At 37.9% G+C, this 22322-nt stretch overlaps 2 protein-coding genes across 2 annotated transcripts; both read right to left on the bottom strand.

Moving 5' to 3' along the window:
* Nucleotides 1-9147: 9147 nt before the first annotated feature.
* On the bottom strand, nt 9148-9833 carry LOC141629244 (uncharacterized). Its single transcript, XM_074442274.1, has 2 exons — nt 9261-9833; nt 9148-9174 (listed from the first exon to the last, which is right to left on the bottom strand). Exons 1-2 carry the CDS (start codon nt 9831-9833, stop codon nt 9148-9150), a joined length of 600 nt encoding a protein of 199 aa, XP_074298375.1.
* A 2206-nt stretch (nt 9834-12039) lies between these two features.
* LOC141629243 (uncharacterized) lies at nt 12040-12639 on the bottom strand. Its single transcript, XM_074442273.1, has one exon. The coding sequence runs from the start codon at nt 12637-12639 to the stop codon at nt 12040-12042; it is 600 nt and encodes a 199-aa protein (XP_074298374.1).
* Nucleotides 12640-22322: the final 9683 nt, after the last annotated feature.

The raw sequence follows: 22322 nt of genomic DNA, 5'->3' as shown, positions 1-22322 counted from the left end.
ATTCAATGCTCACGGCATTTCCACAAAACTGAAAAAAACAGAATTTTTTTTCTTTTCCTCTCGGCATTTCCACAAAAACGGAAAAAAACAGAATTTTTTTTTTTTCTTTTTCTCTCGGCAATCCCCCAAAAACGAAAAAAAAACAGAAATTATTTTCTTAATCGAAAACAACCACTTTTATATGAACAATTTGTTTAAAGTTGCTAGTAGAACAAGATTGGCATAATCAACATCTTATTAATTTAAACATATATTCAAACTAGATGATTCAATTTAACCTCTTAAAATGAATATCTAAATCATGATTAAATCGATTATCCGGATATTTGATTCATCACAATTGATTTGAACATTATTAAATTTAATGAATCATGATTATAAATATCAATTTAAAACCATGTATGCCAAAAACTATATAGCAAATCAAATGAACATCATATATCAAAACAATTTCCATTTACATTTTAATTTAATTCTTATTAAATCAAAACATTTACAAATTTATCATATTATCATCTTAACATATTAAAACAACAATATGAATAAATCAAATGGAAACAAAACATCAAAAATAAAAAATCATTTCGACAAAAATAAAAAATCCTCACGGTCGAATTTTTTTTTTTTTTCGATTCTTCAATTTTTTTTTTGTTTAAATCCATTTATGAAAATCATACAAAATAATTTCGTGGCCTATGCTCTGATACCTCTTGTGGGAAATATCGGTATACTTCATCAAGATTTCGGATTATAACGAAATTATAATTATGAAAAACGAGTCATAAATGAAAAATCAACCTTTGGTCCTAGCAAATTTGGCCCAAGAACAATATCGAAATCGATATTCTCCTAATTGTTGCACCTAAAATGTTATGAGAAATGCCCTTGTTCTTGCTAGAATCGATCCCCGAAATTGTTATGAAATTTTTAGGGTTTTTGTGTGAGTGATGAGAGAATTAGGTCAAGAGAATAATAGAAATGAATTCTCCCTCTAATCTCTTAAAAACCGGCCAAGGAGAAAAAATGGGGAAGATATTTTTCTTCCCTTTTTTCTCTTATTTCGGTTTCAACAACCACAAAAATAAGGAGAAAAGTCTTCTTATTTTTGGTTGTTTTCTAATGTATAAAATGTGTATTATTTTCTCAATTGTCAATTTATGTCGACATGTATTAATAAGTCTATACACAACAGTTTGTAGTCGATTTATTAATACCGGTCTATCAACATTTTATTATGACAATCTCGCATAATATATACATTAACTATAAATATAACATACTTATAATCTGCTAATTAAATATAACTGGTTACGTTTAATTACGAATTAACATCTTAACATTATATACATTAATTAAATATAACAGTTTATATTCAATTTACGAATTTAACAATTAATTCGTCTTAGCTGGTATTATTTAACTGTATTAAATAATCGTCTCATCATCACATTGACTAACTGTTTAGTCAAATACATAGACTAACCTTTTAGTCAGGCATCAATGTGATTATATTTTCATACAATCACATCTCTCTCACACATCTTTTAGGTGTGACTTTTAGGGACCAGTTGATCACCGCCATCTGTATGATAATAACATCAAACTTCTAGCAAGCCAACCGTTATTAAGTAAACGTTAATCAACTGATAAAATACTAAGTATACCCTTGTGAACCTATAAGATATTTATATATGTTATCACACTAACTGTGGAGGACACAAGCTCCAACACGTGAACGTTGTGTTTTCCCGGACCAGAACGCGGTCATTATGGTGATATTGAACTCTCTCAACAACCTGCCTAACCGCTTGGAGAACTTGATGCCACAAGGAAGAGACAATGGTGGTTCCAGCCCAGATTCAGTTCTGCTCAAGCTACAGACCAGTTGGCCAAGAGAGGACTTAAGTTCCATAATGGTGCACTACACCCGGAGTAATTACACTGTGGATCCGTCAGATAGAGCAACCCAAAACTGGTGTGTTTGTTTTCTCTACAAGGTAATGGAGTGACCCAACGAGCCATATTGCATTCTATGAAGGCCTGAAGATTCCTTCTCTGGTCTCAGACTTTATTAGTCTGCGATCATCGTTCTTATTCCTTCACTCTTTTCAGCTTTAGCTTCTTATGTGTCCTCCTTATAAATCTTTATCTCCACTATGATGAATGAATCTTTGTTTACGATTCTTCCTCTTTTGCTCTATTCTCTTGAGATTCATTGGTTAAACTGACTCTTTCTTGGAGAAATGTGATGGAAGTTAAGTAGGTTTGAGGTCTAGTGAAGCATTGTTACTTATGGTTTGAGGATAGTGAGTTTTACCCTTGATGTCTATCTTGTAAGAGCTGTTATTTCTTGAGGATTAAATTGATTGGCGAGTAGTGGAATATAGAGTTAGAATTTTGTCCTAGTTAATGGTTTCGGATTATAGGTAATTTATATATTTTGGACTGGAGAAGATTAAGGCTTTTATAGTATCCATGTGTCGTTTTTGGTTGATCTAGATTAATCTCAGTTTCTATTCTTATGGATTTAGATCGTTGAGTTTTGATGTGAGGTTGTTTCCTATGAGCTTTTGGAGGTACGACTTAACTTTATTTGGGTTGTTTAGTGTTAACTTTGAGAATAAAGAGTGTCTTAGCCCAACTGCAGTTTGGATTGATTATATTGATTTGAATAAATATGAACTTGAAGTTGGGAATTAGTACAAGTATTTCTCTAAGGAATATTTTGGTCCGAATTACCTTAAAGAAAATTGTTGTTTGATGACCTTATATGATCGAAATTGTTGCTTGGTTGAGTTCTTAACTAACTAGTTGTTGCAGTGTTATGATTGGGAATTTAATGGACTGCTGAGAGACCTTTATATTCATTTGATGGACTTCTAAGATTTCACCTTTGGATGTTACTCTGTGGATAATAGTAACAAATTAGTGTGTTCTATTGAGAGGTGTGTTGTTGGATGGTGGTTTTTGGTTTGGTGTTCCATAACTCGAGAAACCTTATGAGTTTAGTAACCTTGTTGCTTTGGTGGTGAGTTTAGAATAGTAAAATCCTTTGAGTGTGTTATGCCTTATTAGGCTATTTTGGGTTTAGATTATGTCTCGAGTGCGGACTTGATGAGTTTAAAACAGTTTTAAGGGCCTTATCAGTTAACTGGATTAGTTCTGCTTTGATAATCTATGAAATTTTGGTTAGTAAGAGTGCAGTTTGGACTACTTGATGGATTCTTACCATGCTATTCTGAGAGGTTGTGCAAGTATGTAAGGTTTTGGATGAATGTTGTCCCAATTAATAATCTTGGAGTTATAGATTAGAAAGTCTGGCAACTTTGAACTTAACAACTTAGTTGTCTGGTGTTGGTTTCAATGGAAATAGGAAAGTTGGAGTTTGATAGAGGAGTTGTACCAAGAATCTCGAGATGATTATCCCCTTTCATAATCCTTGAGAGAGTTATATATGACTCTTAAATCTTTCTTTCCCTCTCCTTCTCACAAGCATCTGATTGATCCAGCTGTTATCAACTTTCTCTCCCTTGCTTTAGTTTCAAAACTTTTGTCTTGATTTACCGTTGACCTTTTTCCTCGGATATTTCCATTTTATACAAGAGTTTCGACTTTTACAAGGTTTGGTTCTCGGAAATTTTAATTTTGAGTTATGATTTAAAAACTTTAATTTCATATTTAATGTTACATTGGAGTAGTGTCTAAACTTGGTTTTGTTTCAAAATGTCTTAAAACTCGTTTGGAAATATACCGAAATTGTTTCAAATAAAGTTAGTGCATTAAAAAAAAAACATTCAAATGTTATGTTGTGTATACAAATTTGATTTCTCGTTAATCTTTTTCTTTGAGAAATTCCATTTTACACAAAATATTTTGACTTTTATAAAAATATTTTGATTATCTTGGAAATTTTGAATTGTGACTAGCTTCAAAGTTTTGAACTTCTCTTTCTCTTTTAGTTTTGGGTTATCATTTAAATTTGGTTTTGTTTCAAAATGACTTGAAATTCGTTTGAAAATACTTTCGAATTTTGTTTTCCAAATACTTTGATGCCTTGAGAAACTTTCAAAAGTGGTGTTGTATTTTCAAAATTTGATTTGTCCAAAAGTTTTAAGTAAAATTTACACATTTACTTTTGAATTTCGACATTGGTGGATGCTAGGACTTGTCATTAAAGACGTCTAATGACTGCACAGTACTTTGCTAACGTTCGATTTTGAGATTTGATTTTTCAAATGTTAGCTTGCCTTTTTCTTGGACTACAGAATTCTTGTTCGCGACAGGTATTCTCTCGTACCAAGATATTAGCTAGACAATTGATTTCGAGACAAGTAATTTCTAATTGTTCAATATTGAAAATTGGTTTAAGACTGTTTTGATCTCACCAAAGACTTTTCAAATATATTTGTCAGTTGAAATGTTTTAAAACTCTTTCTTCTTAAAATCTTGTTTTTCTCCTTTTAAGTTTCGAGGACAAAACTTTTTCGTAGTGGGGGAGGTTGTAACACCCGCCCTTTCCCGTTATTTTTAACTAGTACTATTAAAATCAAATGAATTTCAATTTCATTTTATTTAATAAAAATAGCGCATTTCGTCTTTATTTCTTAAAATAGTTAAAGTATGTCGGTATCAAAATTGCTTTCATATTTTACTTAAAATGTCAACGTTTTAGCTCGAGTAGCTCGAGCTGAGTTTTAAAAGCTCGTAATTTCATTTTGGGTCTTTTTCATTTTAAATTGATACAAATCTTTGGAGTCGGAAACAGGCCCGTTTACTGATTTGACCTAAAATCCACTTAAAACTACAACTTTTGTTTTAATATCATCTTTCATCACGTAAGCCGTCATTTTGCTCCTCTTTCGCGAAAACAAACCATGATGGCCACTGTGCTTCTTTGGCTCCGTTCTTCCTCGTTAGTTGTCCGTTTGCATCAACTCTTTCGCCATCTTGATCGTCTCTCCGCCCACTTCGTAATGTTGTAAGAATTTTTTTGTTTCCGTTCCGACTGTTTCGGCGTCGTAATCTCCTTCTATTTTGTTTTTATTTTTTATTTTTAATAGTCCTAAATCGTTTCTTCGCGCTAGGACGCTACCCTGATAACCTGATCATCGACACCTTGTAATCCAGTGATAAGGTTGTCTCAAAGGCATGAGTAATATGTTTGGGGTTGCGATTTCAGTTACCGATTCTCCGGCAGAAAACAGAGATGGTGGTCATAGCCTGGTGTAACCGTGAGTTGTGGCGGGTTGATGCTGCGTGACTGGACTGAGTGCGCGTGGTGATGGTGTGTTGTATGGACTCGTTGGACGTCAGTAGTGGGATCATGTTATGCGTGCAGCGTGCTTGGGATTGTTGTTGCTGCCGCGTTGTGTTGATGTGGTTGTCGTAGTTGTTGCTATGGCCGTGTTGTGTTGTTGCGGTTGCCGTTGTTGTCTTGGAGCTTGACGAATAAGGTAACTTCGACGTTACTCGGTATAATACGATATATTTGTTGTAGTTGCATGTATTAGGAACTTTTTATATAATTTTGCAACTGTTTTATGTTGGCCGAGACATCCATGGATGATGGTCTCGTGATTTTTGATCATGTGTCGTTGTTTCGCTATAAATTGTTTTATGGTAAGTAAATCGTATGCTTATGATTAATTTATTTTTACCCTAAAATACTAGTACTGGCCGAGACACTAACATTATTGTTGCATATTAATTTTTATTTTACCCTTTTCAATATCGTCGCTTGTTAAAATTGCAGTTTTCACTATTTTCCGTCCTGTCAAAATAAATGTCTTATGCTTATCGATTTTTGACTAAATTAGAAAATCTAATTTTTTTTCCCCGTAAGTTTGTCACAAAATTTGTATTTATGTTGAAGAATAATTATATGAGTTTTTTCGGAATTTTTGATGGACCGATGTGATGATGGGATGAAATTTTCGATTTACGCGATAAAAATAGCATAGCATTTTTGACTAAATATAAAATCTGCAAAATTTTATTTTATGTTGAAAAATATATTTTTAAGATTGATTATGTGTTCTGATATAATTTTATAATTTGCGAAAATTTATATTGCCTTAAACTAATTTTTTGTTGATTTTATCGCTTTTGAGGTAAAACTTGTTTTGCACTGGTTTTTGTTGCGAAACAAATCCTAAAAATAGCTAAGACTCGTTTTTATGAAAGTTTGACATTATGGACTTGATTTAGGATGTTTACATTTGAAATTATGGAACTAAACCATTTGTTTCGTATTTTTGATTGAGTTTAAAGTTTTGCTAAACCGTTCGTATATTCTACTGAATCTGACAGTCTGTTTTAAAAATCATATTGCCTATTTTTATTTAGAATATGCAAAAATATTGAAAATATGCTCATTTTATTTTCAAGTCTGGAGTATCCACAAAAAAATTCATAAATTTCCAATTCACGGTTTGCTCAGAATAAATTATTTGTGAACAACTTACCTTTAAACTGCAATTCTGTCTTTTGCTCAAAGATTAGTTTGTAAAACATATTTCCCTTTTGATACAGTGGCTAATATTTTTCTTACAGAAACTTAATAATGTCTAGTTATGATTACAAATTTACTTTGTCTTAAAATGATTTCTTAAAGTCGTTTTATGAACTGAAACATTATTGGTGACGTTTTCTGACAGTTTATAGAAATGAATATTTAGACCCCTGTTACATTCGTCTTTTGAAGTTGATTTTAAAGGAAAGTTGTAGACAAGAGCTACAGGAAATTAGGAGTGTTGGCCTTGCATCATTTCGATTTTTCTGTATTTAATTATGAATTTTACGGTGCTGCGGTTCTGTTTTAGACATTGTTTTAGGACTCCGTCTCATTAAGGCCTAAATAATATATCTTTACTAAAGTATTTTAAGTCATTTGATAGTTTTAAGTTTTAATTACAGTGACTTATCTATTTTAAAGTTCTTGAATTAATTTTATACTTTTGAAAGTAAAGTTTAAGTTTTTTGTTTTGAAGAAATAAAAGTGTAGTTCACTTACGAACATTTGAATGATATACGATGAATAATATACTATCCTTGGGATATTTTTTTTAAGCTTGGAATAATTAAAGTAAGGGCAAAGAATAATGAACTAAGGCATACAGATTCTTATACAGCTATATGATTGGGTACCCTTGTGGGAGGTACAGATTGTCGTAGAGTCATGTACATGTACCTAGACTGGGACTACGCACAGCGTGGTAAGACGAGTCCTATTATAGTTTGTTGTCTAGTGAGTGGACTTGGAGTTGGTCACCTTTGCGTGACACTGGGTTCCCGAAACTAGTGTAAAATGCTGCGGTATCAAGGAGTATAGCCAAAGTTAAATATCTAGCCTGAACTAAATTATTTCCATTCTATCATTTGAGGTATTTTGCTTTTAAGCATGCAGCACGTTTATTTTAAGCGTGAGTTTGATAATTTATTTTTGTTACATATGTTTTTGATATTTCAATCTATTTTTGATATATTATTGCTTCTGTAACATTTATATCATGTGATATGGCTGGGAGAACGTCGAGTTACTCCCCACTGATTGTGGCTGTTATGTTTATAACATGACAGGTATTAGCTTTGCTGGGGATTTCTGTGTGAGCTAGCAAGTAGTTTGCAGACCCTACTCTGTTTTTCTGCTTTCTTTTATGGTTTTAGTTTGAACACTTTGAGGAATTTTATTTTCGCCCTTTTTATAAAAGTGGCAATTGTTTAGACTTTACCATTTGTTTTTATTTTATCCTTGAGAATTTTATACATTCACAATTAATAACAGTTAGAACTTTTATCTTTGTGTATTTAATATCATTCGACAGTATTTCCGCCACTGTTTAGCACTAGTTTTTATAGGGGATTACAGTGATGGTGATATTATTTTGAAGGGACCGATATACCGCTAGTCCTTGTGAGTTATTTGTTGAAGGGACCGATATACCGCTCGTCCTTGGTTATTATTTTGAAGGGACCGGTCTGAGCAACCACTAGTCCTTGTGGTGTCAGTTGATCACTGGCCGCCCCTCGAGTCTCTTCTCTGGTAGGCTCACTACTAGGGAGATGTGCACATTGGGCTCTATCATGCCGTTAATTATGTTGTTTAGTTTATTCCTACTCAACCTCGCGGTTGACTGTGTATTCGTGAACACCTGCGATGAACCATAATGGGAAGCAAATTTAACAGGTCATAAAGATTAGGTGACTTGGAAGCATTGGGATGAGAGCTCAAATTTGAACCTTAGATGAAGTCTAGATCACATATAATAGTTATATCACTTATTTATTATTTTCGCTGCAAGTTGTATTATTTTATATTAAGTCTTAGTTGATCAAAATTGTAAAACATATGTAATCATTAAAGTACTTTGGTGAGTTGGACTTTGTTATACACTACCTCGGGAAACCGATATGGTAACAGTCCTATTTATTTGGGAATGTCTGGCTAAAGGCTCCTGAATAAATGGGGGTATTACAGTTTAAATGACCCTCCCCGATAGTCGACAGACTCTAAAATGTTCTCAACGACAGGTCCCTGGCACAGACCCCTTGAGCCGCCTCGCGTAGCCATAGTCATAAGGTTGTAATCTTCGATTGACCTGATGGATATACTTTGACTTTCGCCTTGTCCAAGCCTCAGTCAAAGTTGGGGCTCTGTAGATACGTCATTTCTGCACCTCCCGTAAGCCACCCAATGATGATTGGGCCACATGTTTGGTACACGGAACGATTTATGACAATTCGTAAGTTTATCGTCAAGTGATAGCTCAAATACTTATGTCTACCCGTTGGTCGTCATCTACGCGCCGTTACGGTCGTTTTGACAGTAATTTGAGTTCATTTGGAGTCCGGGTCAAAAACCGTTTTCATTTTTTAATAAACCGTTTAAAATGCCGAGTCGGAATGTTCTGGAATATTCCGGATATTTCTATTCCATATTTTAATCTTTAATCTTTTTGCAAAATATATCCCGAAATTATATATATATTTTTTTTTTTTGAAGCAAACCCCGACAGGGATTTATTCATTAGCCTTGAGTCACGATCCGCAATACAAAGAATATCCTCCGGAATCGTAGAGTCCCAACTGCGACGACCCACGAGCCAAGGACTGAAGTGAGCTAGTTTGTGAGCGACTTTATTATTGTTCCTACGAGTAAACAAAAACGAACAAGACCTAAAAGAATTACAAAGCGAAAAAATGTCGTCATAAATAAGAAATAAGTCACTACGTCCTTTGGCCCTTCTCTGCAAATCGTGCACCACCGCCGCGCAATCATTCTCAATCTCGACATCCTGGTAACCATGCTTCGCCGCCTCCTTAAGCCCGTGCCAAATCCCCACCGCTTCAGCCATCGACACATCCAACTCCTCCCTTTGTTGTATTGTGGTACACCATAGGACCCTCCCCTGCCCATCATGACCTATGCACCCCCACCCTACACCAAAACCATCCAACACCGCAGCATCTACATTAATTTTCATCACCCCTGGTCGAGGCCTGCGCCACCCCACCTCATCGCCATTTCCAACTGGTCCACCACCCTTGCTCCCCCCGCAAATGGTCTCACTTACCAGGCCATCCCTCATCTCCCACACCATATCACGAACTCTCCTCACCATCGAACCCACATCTCCACCCTCACCCTCGAACACCAACTTATTACGGTCCTCCCAAATTGCCCAACAACCCGTAACAAATTCCACACACTCCCTCATTCCCATCCCCTTCATCATCTCCTCTATCCACTCTCTAGTGTCCCCAAACCCAACTCCCTCCATCCTCTCCACACCCAGGCCATCCCAGATTTCCCCCACCCCGTCGCAATCTCGCATAGCGTGAAGGCAAGACTTCAAGCATACATGACACCGTGGGCACGAAACATCCAGTAAATCCATCCGAGCAGCAATATTCCCCCTCGTGGCTAACGATTAGAGCAGAGTTGCCAAAAGAAGACCTTAATGCGAGGCAATACCGGCAAATTCGAAATCCTATTCCAAATGCGGTGATTCTGGCCGGTCTCTGAAGGCCCAACTTCATTGTTCCCGTCTTTTTCCAAGTCCCAACACCACTCATCCTCTGGTTTTGATTCGCTAATGTGTATTTTTCGAACCCGCTCACACTCAAAAGGTAGCAGCTTAGAGGTTAACATCGTCTCATCCCAGCCACTGCCATCCTCTGTAAGGAGCTCTCTTACCCGAATATCGTGGGCCTGGTCCCCTTTTGGTGACAAGATTTTGCGCGTTTGCGTACCCGGGATCCAAGGGTCAGCCCCTACCCATGTCGACTTGCCATCTCGTATTCGTTTTCGAGGCCCCAGCAACACCACTTTCCTTGCATTCAACACCCCACGCCAAGATAGCTTGGTAATGGCCCTAGCTCCGCTTCAACAAAGGAAGAATTCGGGAAATACCTGCTCTTCAATAGCCTCGACATTAAGCAGTCCGGATTGGTCAAAATACGCCACGCTTGCTTACCCAAAAACGCGTCATTGAACCGCTCAAAATCACGAAAGCGGAGGCCCCCTTCCTACTTAAGACAACACATCTTCTTCCAAGCAACCCATGGAAGTTTCCTTTTCCCATTTTCCGACCCCCACCAAAATCCCGAGACCAGCGAGCGAAGTTCATCACAAAAGTTTAAAGGAAGCTTGAAGACACTCATTGTATAGGAAGGAATAGCTTGGCCAACCACCTTTATAAGAATTTCCTTCCCCTCCTTGCTAAGCATTAGGCCTTTCCACCCTTGCAATTTCTTACTCACTCTGTCCCGAATTGAATTTGTCAATTTCTTCTTCGACCTGCCCACCGTAGTAGGAAGGCCAAGGTATCGGTCTTGCTCCTCTACCACTCTCACATTCAAAATCCCGTTCACCATCTGCTTGCACCTTTCACGAGTGCCCTTGCTAAATGAAACGGTTGTCTTTTCAAAATTAACCAGCTGGCCGGAAGCTCTCTCATACTTACGGATAATGTCATGGACACGGGCAGCTTCCCTTTCATTGGCCCGAGTGAAGATGAGGCTATCGTCTGCAAAGAAAAGGTGAGAAATCATAGGGGTAGTGGGGGCAATACGGACACCACTAATGTGGCCATTATCCACCGCTCTTTGGAGTAGACCCGAGAAGACCTCGGCACAGATGATGAGGAGATACGGGGACAAGGGGTCCCCTTGCCTTAAGCCCCGTTCCGGCAAAATCGTTCTCGAATTTTCTCCATTCACACCCACCGTATAAGTGACCGTACTCACACACTTCATCACGCTACCCACCCACCGTCTATCAAAACCCATCTTCTTAAGAACGGCCTCAAGGAAATTCCACTCTACCCGATCATATGCCTTGGACATATCGAGTTTCAGCGCCATATGACCACCCCCACTTCTGCTATTTTTCATGTGGTGAAAAACTTCGAAAGCAACCAGAACATTATCGATAATCAATCTACCCGGAGTGAAAGCACTTTGATTCATCGAAATAATTTTATCAAGAAACAATTTCAACCTATTTGCAAGGACTTTAGAAATGATTTTATATAACACATTGCACAAGTTAATAGGGCGAAAATCCGAGCACTTATCTGGCGCTTTCTTCTTGGGAATGAGCACAATCTTCATGTGATTCAACTCGGCTGGAAACTCGCCCCCGTTCAGAATAGTGAGAGCTACGTTGATGACATATGGGCCCACTATGTGCCAATATGTTTGGTAGAAGAGAGCGTTCATACCATCCAAACCCGGTGCCTTCAAGGGGTGCATTTGGTTGAGAGCATCAAAAACCTCCTCGCCTCTATATTTCTCCGCAAGAATCAGGTTCATATCCTCCATGACCCTTCCCTCCACACACTCCAGCAACTCGTCGAAATCCCCAGCCCCCATCGAAGAAAAAAGGTTCGAGAAGTAGTTGGCTGCACACTCGGACATTTCACTATTCTTGACAAAAACCCACCCATCATCATCAATTTGTTTTGATATATGGTTTTTCATCTTTCGTTGTGTAGCTTTCCGATGGAAAAACGTGGTGTTTTTGTCTCCCTCACGGAGCTATATTGCCCTAGACCGCTGTCGCCAAAAGAGCTCTTCTTGACGAATTAACTCGGCTATTTCTTTAACCACTTTCCTCCTTTCTCGAATCTTATTTTCCTGACGATCCCCTTCATTCAGGCGCTTCAGCTGCTCATGCTTCCTCTTTAAATCCCTCACTATTTTCCCGACACTCACACCTTTCCAAGCTTTTAACTCAGCCGCGCATCTCTGAATATTCGACATTATATCAGCTCCTCCTCCCACCCATGCCCTCATAACAGCCTCTTCGCACCCGTCCGTTCCAACCCACGCCTGCTCAAAACGAAAAGGTTTGGGAACACGTACTGCTTCCTCCATCACCGTGGCAATATGAACACAAATAGGGGCGTGGCCCGACCATTCTCTATCAAGGTGAAACACTTTCGAAAAAGGAAAAAGATCCAGCCAAAGACCGGTTACCATGGCCCTTTCAAGTCTACAGTGTCTGTTATCCATCCCGGCTTGCCCATTATCGAAGGTATAAGTGTACCCCTCGTAAGGTATATCTCTCAACCCGCATTCGTCAACAGCATCGCGGAAATTGTTTATCTGCCATTGTTGCCACTCACCACCCAACATCTCATTATAAAATAAAATCTCATTATAATCCCCAACACAAAGCCATGGGTCCGGGCCCTCCTCAGCTAGAAGACGGAGTTGCTGCCAAGACAAATATCGATCTTGTACCGCCGGTCAGCCATAGAACCCCGTCAACCTCCATGAAGGATCACCCTGTAGCACCGTAACATCAATGTAATGGCTCGTAGCTGACCCCAGGGAACAGTTGATATCCTTCCTCCACAAAAGAGCTAATCCCCCCGACCTCCCCTGACTATCTACTTCGAACCCATCGTAACCATCCAGACGACGTTTAACCTTCCTCATGTTATCACTACTTAACTTTGTTTCACAAAGAAAGATAAAAGTCGGGGCGTCCCTCCGGACAAGGTTTTTCAGACCGCCTACTGCATCGAGGTTGCCCAGCCCCCTGCAGTTAAGGCTCAAGAGTTTCATTGTGCCTGGCGGGGTTGAGTCCTCTCAACCACCGACTCAGGTATAAAGCCCCTCGGCATTGTTTGTAACCTTTTCGCAGCCAAGCCCTCGTCCTCTCGAACATAAGAACCGCTTTTCTTCCCATAGACCATCATTTTCCCTTCCACCGCACACTCCAAGTCCCCACCATCCACCTTCTTTCTCTCTTGTTCAAGCCTCCGCCATGTAACAACTTTCAAGCTGCCACTAACTTTCAACGGAGACACTTGCCCCCCACCACTGTCTTCATCTCCTTCCAGAGTCTCCCTTGTTCCATCCGTCCCCTTCCCCATATCCTCACCCCCCAAAACATCTCCACCCTTCTGTCCACCCACCACAGAGACATCTGCTAACCCCACTGCATTAGCCACAACTCCCTCGGTCTGCCCATCAGACAAACCTGATCTCTTCTCTACGCACGCCTTAGCCCCCTTATACCTAATAGCAATAGCTTGTAGTTTTCCAATCATCTCCATCACTACATCCTCTTCCCTCCTTCTACTCTCCGCTTCAAATATACCACTCAAGTCCCTCGCACTCCTGGCTTTAGGCTCTGCTTTCGTTTTTATTACTTTCCACGGTGACGCCCTTAAACTGTCGTCATAACGCAGCTCAACCTCGGTATAGCGACCCTCGTCACAATCCTTTTTCCCGTGCCCTAGTATCCCACATCCATAGCAGAAAGTTGGTAATTTTTCGTACTTAACCACAAATTCCATCATACCACCCGATGGCATCTTACACCTCACCCTCGGCACCAATGGCTTCCTGACATCATGTAAAATCCTGATTTGAACCGCTCTCTCCATTTTAGGAAACAGTGCCTCCTCGACCATAACAAACTCCCCTAGCTGCGTTCCCATACGACGGATGTTTTCCTTGTTCGTACGACCCCTGGCTGGGAGATCATATACTCTTGACCACAGAGGGACGAGATGCAAAGGTGTTTCAGTTAACTTGCCTTCGTCACACGGATCGTTAAAGCACCAAATAAACTTATCGAAGTGCCACGGTTGTCCTTCAATCACTTTCCTCCATAAATTTAAATACAAATATTTTATTCTTAGCATCAATTAAATTACCTATCACCATACCTTTTGGGTTCCACAATTTGATCATAGTATCCATCGCAGCTTTGGAATTAATAGCCTTCGTCGTCCATATTCTACCCACGAGCAGAAGGTGTGCAGTTTCCTTAGTATTGGCCTCCCCTCCCACATCCCAGACGAAATCATCATCCTCCCGATCGATGAGTATGCCCTTCCCGCGGTCTGCAGTAAAGATATGGGAAGCCCTACTCGTGTTTTTATCTCTTGCAGAAAACGCCATAATTCGAAACGAAGAACAAAAGAATATTGAAAACAAGAGAAGATTGTGTTGTGGGATAGAAGAGAAGAAAATATTCCTAATTCCCACGACCAAAATCGATGGAAAAACCTTCAGAAAACAAGGAAGGCGCAGAGACGAAGCTTAGACGGAGCCCCTCATAGGAAACCCTAGAGAGATATATTCCAATTGATACTCTTTCCGAAATTATATTTTAAACAATAAGGAAGTCGAGATCTACCGCAATTCCATAAAAGAAACGCGGAAATCTTTCTTCCGCAGGAGGAAACTATTGGGGAAAGGACGCAGCACCTGTTGCGCCTCTTCCAAGAGCCGCAGTGGCTGCTGCGCCTCTTTCCCAGCTTTTTTCTGCGTATTTTAAGATCTTTTCGAGATTTGTTTCCAAAGTTTTACTGAAACCCTAATTCCTCCGTGTGATTAGTATAAATAGGGACCTTCGTTCCTCATATTTCTCACGCGAGTGTCCGCCCTTCTCTTCTCCCTTTGCATTCTAAGACCGTGCTCTTTGCTTATTGGCGTCTACGTGCTTGAAATTTCGACCACATAAGCTCAGATCCTTCTGAGTACCAGCCTCGTTTTGCATGACCGACCAATTTGACCAACTCCACTCAATCAATCTAATCAATTTAATTTAATTCCTCTTACGAGGGCACTTTCATCATATATTCGAGTCGAGCAATCACTAATCGTTTACTTAGTCAATCTCGTTTCGTCAAACATGAAAGTCTGAGGGTGTCAATCCCATGTTTTATTATTGTATTTTATTAATGTATAAACTATTGTAAGGTTTACGTCGAAAGCATGTTTAAAACCGATTTACAAAACCCTTTTATCAAACCTATTTTTATGGGTTAACAGAAGACAGACGTCGAGAAGAAACGCAGCAACTGCTGCGCCTCTTCGAAGAGTCGTAGCATCTGCTGCGCCTCTTCCTAAGGCTGCCGTAGTTCCTGCTTTTCTTCTTCTTCCTCGTTTTTCTGTTAATTCGTCTTCTTTCGTTTTTCTTTCTTATTTTCTTCTTTTCCATTCATATATAATAATTATAATCATGACATGTACAATTACCGTCTTTAAATCCCGGCTTAAATCCCTTATAGTCAATATTTGTGGGTTTTCCGTCATTAAAATCAAACCCGGGTTTTGGAGATTCAATTCACACATATCAAATCTCTGGGATTCGACTTTTGTATATTTTCTTCAGTTTATCGCGTCTTGCATTCGTTTCCGTCTTAGTAATTTGACCTAAATTAGTTGTAATTAATCTCTTATTAATCGTTAATTCACTCATAATTAGTCTATAATTCGTTCTAATTAATTTAAGTTTGTTTTTTATCGCATTTATGACCAATTTACATGTAAATAACCTGTTAAATCACTTCTACTTGAGTCGAATGCCAATAATCGATCATTAAATTGACCAATGAACATTAACGATATGCAGTTCCGGCTTCACAGCCAGAATTCGATTCATGAACAAACGCAGTGACCACTGCGCCTCTTCCAAGGGACGCAGCTCTGTTGCGCCTGTTCCTGGGTTATTTATGTCCCTAAACTTCCGTTTCTGCTTTGACCTAGTTTATTAGTCTTACGTATTAATCAACTATTAATCGTAATATCACTGCTAATCTGTCCGTTTTCTAACCTTAATTATTTTCCTTTTGTTATCTCAAATTATCCGTTTAAATGTATTTTCGACGTAAATCATCAAACCATTGTAATTATTGTAATTTTAATTATCGCATTTCATTTATTATACTTTTTATTATCGTATTGCTTGCTTGTTCTCATATGTAATCGACCTTAATCTCTACTTCGACCCAATTGTTTGCTAAATTACATGTTCACTAACTTAGTTTAATTCTCACATGTTAGGATTAAAACGATGGATGTTGCATTGCATGCATATAATTGACAACATATCAAGTATAGATGATTTTCCCTAATCATTAGTAGGAATGGGAAAATGACTCTGTGATTGGGTTGAAGGTGAAAGCGACATATATGGTGATATTGTCTCTGAATTCCAGAGGATGGGGTAACAAAAAACATACTCCCTCCATTCAACTCCACACTACACATTTGATTTTTCACGTTTGTTCTAAGTCATTATAATATTTTATTTGGTGGATTGCCTTTGAGTGTAAGGCGTACCGTACTCCCGGAGGACACAAGAGTTTTTCTGGTTATATTGTCTCTAAATTCCAGAGGATGGGGTAACAAAAAACGTAACAAAAAAACATAAATAATTAAACGTTAATTCAAAGAACCATCATAATCCACATACAACTTATAATGCTAGATAATAATTAAAGACTTAATTATTAGAATCTGATGAAGTATTAGGATAATCATCATGAATTTCAGTATAGAACAAGTCGTAGATCGGCCCTTCATTATCACCGGGCAGCACAGGTGGAATGGCCTCTTTCTCCCATGACATAGGCGTGGTGGCAAGAATGTGATACCTCCTGTAATGTCTCAGCAGATGATGATCAATATGGGACGCAACCCATAGATAAGGGCCTTGTTGTCTATCATCCGAATAGAAGTCCTCTTTCCCCGCATCATCCCCCGAAAATCTAGCCCCTAATTTTCTTGCCTGACGAAAAATATCATGGCAGTTGGCTTCGTCAAACTCGACAAAACTGAATCCTACAAAACCTTGCTTGTTTGTCGACACAAGGTGCACTTTTTTAACCGCGGCGAAACCGGAGTCATGAAGCATTTGCGTCAATCACCCAAAATCAGGGTTTAAACCCTTTCCATTCTCATCATAATGAAGCAGGAAATTATGGAAATGCAAGTAAAAGGCTGTGCGTAACGAGAACATGATTGTATCTCTGATACACCAGCCATATTTTATTTAGAGAGAAATTTAGAAAGAAATTAAAGAGTAAATGTTTGATAATTTAGATTTTGACCTAAAATATTATGAAGACATATTTATAGAACTATTTTTGTCAAATTGAATATTATTGGTGAAATTGAATATTTATTAAAGTTCTGATAAAGTTTTGCATGCAGTGGTCAAACTGAGAAATCTAATCAAATATTGACAACGGTTGAATTGAAAAACCATTCTTTCATAATAGAAAATGATAACGGTTACAAGAAACCCGTAGCTATAACATAACAACGGGTATCACAAACCGCTGCTGGTGTTAATTTAGTAACGATTTTCGAAATACCGTTTTCTTAAACTGGTAATGGTTGTCTAAAAACCGTTGATAAGAGTGATTTTATAACGAGTTTTTGGAAATCGTTAAAACGTTTTTGATAATGGTTTGTTAAGCAACCGTTGTCACATTATAATAAAAACGGTTTTTTAGAGAAACCGTTATTCTTATTAGCGCGATCTAGGTTTTCGCCAATATTTGGAAAACGGTAATCTAAGTGTCGTTATTATATATGAATTAAACCGTTGTGATACACTCGTTATTGATGGCCAGATTTGGCATAGTGTAAATATGTAGGATCTTGGAATAATGTGTTTGTTGAGATTAGAGAAGACTGAAGACATGATTTTCATGAATATTATAAGCTCTTAACGCAAGAAAATGCTAGTATTTTTACAAATATTATGAGATCAATTGCTAAAAATCTTGAGGATAACCAATCAAGGGAGTTTGTAAGAGTGTTGCAAAAGATGAAAAGTCTCTTAAGTTTTAACCGCTACTCGAAAGGTTTTATAAAAAAATGTAGCCCAAGAGGTCATAAAACATTTAGAGTCATTGATAGATAAGCATAATAGCTTGAATGAGCGTATATGTAAGTTACTGGATAATGGATTCCAGGAAATGAAAGCTAGAATCAATAGAGGAGAACATATTATGGTTTATCCTAGAATTATTCATAATGTATGGTTGTAGTGAGCCTAGGTCACGAAATCCCTTACCTACTCATTTAAGAGTATATGAGGCACCACGTGTACAACCCGGTGTTAAAAAATGAACGTACGAACATGGTGAGTCATGAAGGCTTTTGGGTAATAATAATAAAAGTGCATATGGTTATTATCGCTTTGTGTGTAATACCCGGTCTTTAGGATTAACCTTTAGGACTCCGTAAGACTAGTACTTGGACCTTATAGGAACATATGGACCCCTTAGTGAGAGCCTTTGTGGGAAACAAACCTTTAGAATGATGGGTACTTGTGGATGTGGGAAATCGGTTTATCCACGGGGTTTTGAAAAACGTTTGGAGTCACCACAAAATTGAAGGAATTTTGAGAACCATTTTTTAAAAGAGATTGAGTTCGTTGTTGAAAGTACGTGATGGGAAGTTCACTAATAAAACACACACCCCCGCCCGTTGCAATAACGGCCTCTACTAAGGACTATGATGGCTAATTGGATAAGACTATGATTGTTTATAAAAGTGCAAACACCATTTTGATCCTAACTTGTGATTTAGGTTTCTAATCGTTTAATGCAATTTAATCTACTTTGTCCAAGTGTTTTAGCATGCGTGATTGATTTGAAATTATACTAAGGAATGGGGGAGGCATTGGGGAGCTAAGCTATTACAACCCAGACGATTCTCGTCTACTCGATGCACAAATAATTGAATTAAAGATACAACTCGATCTAACTACAATTACTAAACGATACATAACTCAAACCACACGCCTATACGCCTATTCTAGGTGCCTTGAAATTCGTGCCAATGGTGAGGCCACGGCTCACATGGACTTTGTCCTTGGCCTCATCATCATTTTGCGCTCTCACTTCGATTTAATTAGTTAAATAAATCAATTTAACTAACTAAAGCAAAGATTTTGTAAATTCATTTTGACATAAGTTAAAAGAGACAAACTGGACCCTTAAACATAAAAAACATCAAACAAAATGAATTAAAAGCATAATTACAACGATTAAATTACAATTACTATTGAAATAAAACCGCAATAATTAAAAGGAGAACATGATAAAACGAGTGCATTCATCAAGGGAAGGGATATTGTTGATAACATTTTGATTTGCCATCACCTGGTGAGATTATATAAAAGGAAGTCCTCCTCTCCTAGGTGTATCATGAAGATTGACCTAAAGAAAGAATATGATTCAATAGAATGGACTTTAATTGAACATATGATAGAGGCTTTGGGATTTCCTTGTAAACTGATTCAATGGGTAATGGAATGTATAACCACTCCTTGGTACTCACTTTCTTTAAATGGGTCAACTTTTGGCTACTTTCAAGGGAAGAGAGGCATTAGACAAGGGGATCCTATGTCCCCCTTGCTCTTTACTCTTTGTATGAAGTACTTGAGTAGAATTTTGGCTGCCTTAACTTCTACTGTGGATTTCAACTTTCACCCCCTATGCAGACCTTTGCAGCTGACCCACCTCTGTTTTGACGATTATCTGCTCTTATTTTGTAGGGGTGATAGACAATCTATTCTTGTTCTATTGAGGTCTTTTGCAACTTTTTCAGCTGCTTCTGGCCTGGCTATGAATCGTGATAAATCTGATATCTACTTTAATGGAATGGATCATGGGGAAATTGAGTATGTGTTGAGATTTTCTGGCTTTAAGGAAGGCTTATTCCCGTTTAAATATCTTGGCATTCCTATATCCTATAAGAGAATGGCTATTGGAGACTGTTCCAAGTTAGTAGAGAACGTAGTTGAAAGAATCAGAGGATGGGGGACTAGGAAGCTCAGTTATGCAGGTCGACTGGTCCTTATAAAAGCAGTGCTAACTCATTTGCATTCTTTTTGGGCCAGGATTTTTTTCATTCCTGTCACAGTTATTGATAGGATTGAACAAATCTACAGGAACTACTTGTGGTCTGGGACAGAGGGATGCCATAAAACTACTTCTGTTGCTTGGGCTAAGATTTGCCAGGATAAAAAAGCAGGTGGTCTTGGCATTATCAATTGTAGGTTGTGGAACATAGCAATGCTTGGTAAATACACCTGGTCGCTAGCTAGTAAGGCTGATCACCTTTGGATAAGATGGGTGAGTCATATATATTTATATTAAAAGGCAGGATTGGTTTCAATATACACCCTCTGTGAACACTAGTTGGACATGGAGAAAGATATGTCAAGTGAAGGAACAATTGAAAAGTGGTTATAGTAATGGAATCTGGCAGATTAATCATGGTGAATATACTGTTTCTTACGGTTATCAATGGTTTCTAGGTCCTCAAACTAAGGTGACCTGGTGGCCGTTAATTTGGAACAGAGTTAACTATCCAAAACATTCCTTTATAGGGTGGTTAGCTATTCAGAATAAGCTCCTCACTAAAGACAGGCTACTCAGGTTTGGAGTAATTCAAGATGGTACATGTGACCTATGTCTAGATCAGTTAGAAGATCATCAGCATTTACTCTATACTTGTCCTTTCAGTGTTCAATGTTGGACACTCTTCGAAGCCTGGCTGGGTGTACCGTTCCCTGCTGCTGGAATTTTGGAATAGATGGTGCAGTGGAGGTGCAGATCCATGATGAAGAAACACATACTATTTACTGCAGTGATGGCTATGGTTTACCACATATGGCCTGCACGTAACATTTGCAGGCTTGAAGGCAGAGTTCTGAGACTAGTGAGACTAGTACACATGGTGAAGTAGGAAATTCAAGCTAAGTGTAGCAACCATAAATGGATTTTACAATGTCAGACCAATGTATGGTTGCCTAGGTTTTGATTATAGTTGTGATGGTTAGGGCACTGTGGTGCACAATTGTTGTACTGGTGATTTTGTACGCTACCTCTTTAATTATTAATGGAAATTCACATTTCACCAAAAAAAAAAGATAAAATGTGTCAAACAATGGCACATATGCCGAGGCACATATGCCGAGGCACATACATGGCCCCAAATGGGGTTGATATGGACTATTCTAGTAATCTAATGTCATGAAATGGATACTAAGCATGCACATTTCAACTAGCGAGAAATGGTCGTAAGAAAAGATGAGTTCATTTAAACTTTTAAAGAAATTCATTTAATCCTATGTCAAAGTTCATGTATGACCTATGAATATCTAATTCATTTAAACATGCATTATACAAGTTTAATTAGGCCAAGTTACGATTTAACAACGATAAATGATATAAACAAACATGTATACATCATAAATCGAATAAACTAACTAAACATGGGATTTAAACAAATTATTTCATAATCAATTTAAAAACATGCCAATTAAACATGAACTAAATCATAAAAAATTATGCTTCTCCTTTTAACCAAACATATTTCATAGATCTAGCCATGTATACTCAACATGTCAAAATTATCTCAATTAAAACATGCTTATAATCAAGTAAAAGACCAAACAACCATGCTAGCGTATTAAACATGTGATTAGCAGAATTACTAGTCCTAAACAGCACGTGAATCATCATTATCATTATAATCACCAAACATTAACAAATGAGACGGTAATTAAAGGAACGATAAAACAAACGAAATAAAAAAGTTGTAAGGTCGTGACCAACATGAGAAAAGGGAAAGAAATGAGTCGGGATTTTGTGCACCCTCAACTTACATGTAAACTTGGACACCACTCGGATCCCGTATACAAGTTATGCTAAAAGGCACGTCTTCGACTGTTTCAAATAAAACAAATTCAGACACAAAACGAAACAAACAATTTCAATTTTGCGGTTTAAGGGCCCTTCGTGCAGCGGTTTTCAAATGACGATTACGACTTCGTTTCTCAACGGTTTTTAGTTTGAAAAGATGTTTTGGAATCGTGAGATTCCAACTTTTCAGTTTAACACAAGATTCCAAATTTTCAGTTTAACACAAAAAACAGAAGCAAAAACGATTGAAAAGTAAAGAGCAATGGACGACAACAGTGGTTGTCTAGAACTCAGAAAAACATGAAAAAGAGAGCGAAACAATGCTCTAATGTTCGGCTAATTCTT

The sequence above is a fragment of the Silene latifolia genome, chromosome Y, assembly GCF_048544455.1.
Source record: "Silene latifolia isolate original U9 population chromosome Y, ASM4854445v1, whole genome shotgun sequence".
Taxonomy (NCBI): domain Eukaryota; kingdom Viridiplantae; phylum Streptophyta; class Magnoliopsida; order Caryophyllales; family Caryophyllaceae; genus Silene; species Silene latifolia.
The sequence above is the reverse complement of the archived record's forward strand: the minus strand, read 5'-3'. Positions and strand labels throughout refer to the sequence as shown.

Excerpts from the sequence above, each read along its gene's own strand:
- LOC141629244 (XM_074442274.1), bottom strand. The coding sequence starts at position 9,833 with ATGCGAGATTGCGACGGGGTGGGGGAAATCTGGGATGGCCTGGGTGTG. Across the intron at positions 9,175-9,260 it reads AGAATGATTGCGCGGCGGTG|GTCTTGTTCGTTTTTGTTTA; the intron begins GTGCACGATTTG and ends TAATTCTTTTAG.
- LOC141629243 (XM_074442273.1), bottom strand. The coding sequence starts at position 12,639 with ATGTTGGGTGGTGAGTGGCAACAATGGCAGATAAACAATTTCCGCGAT.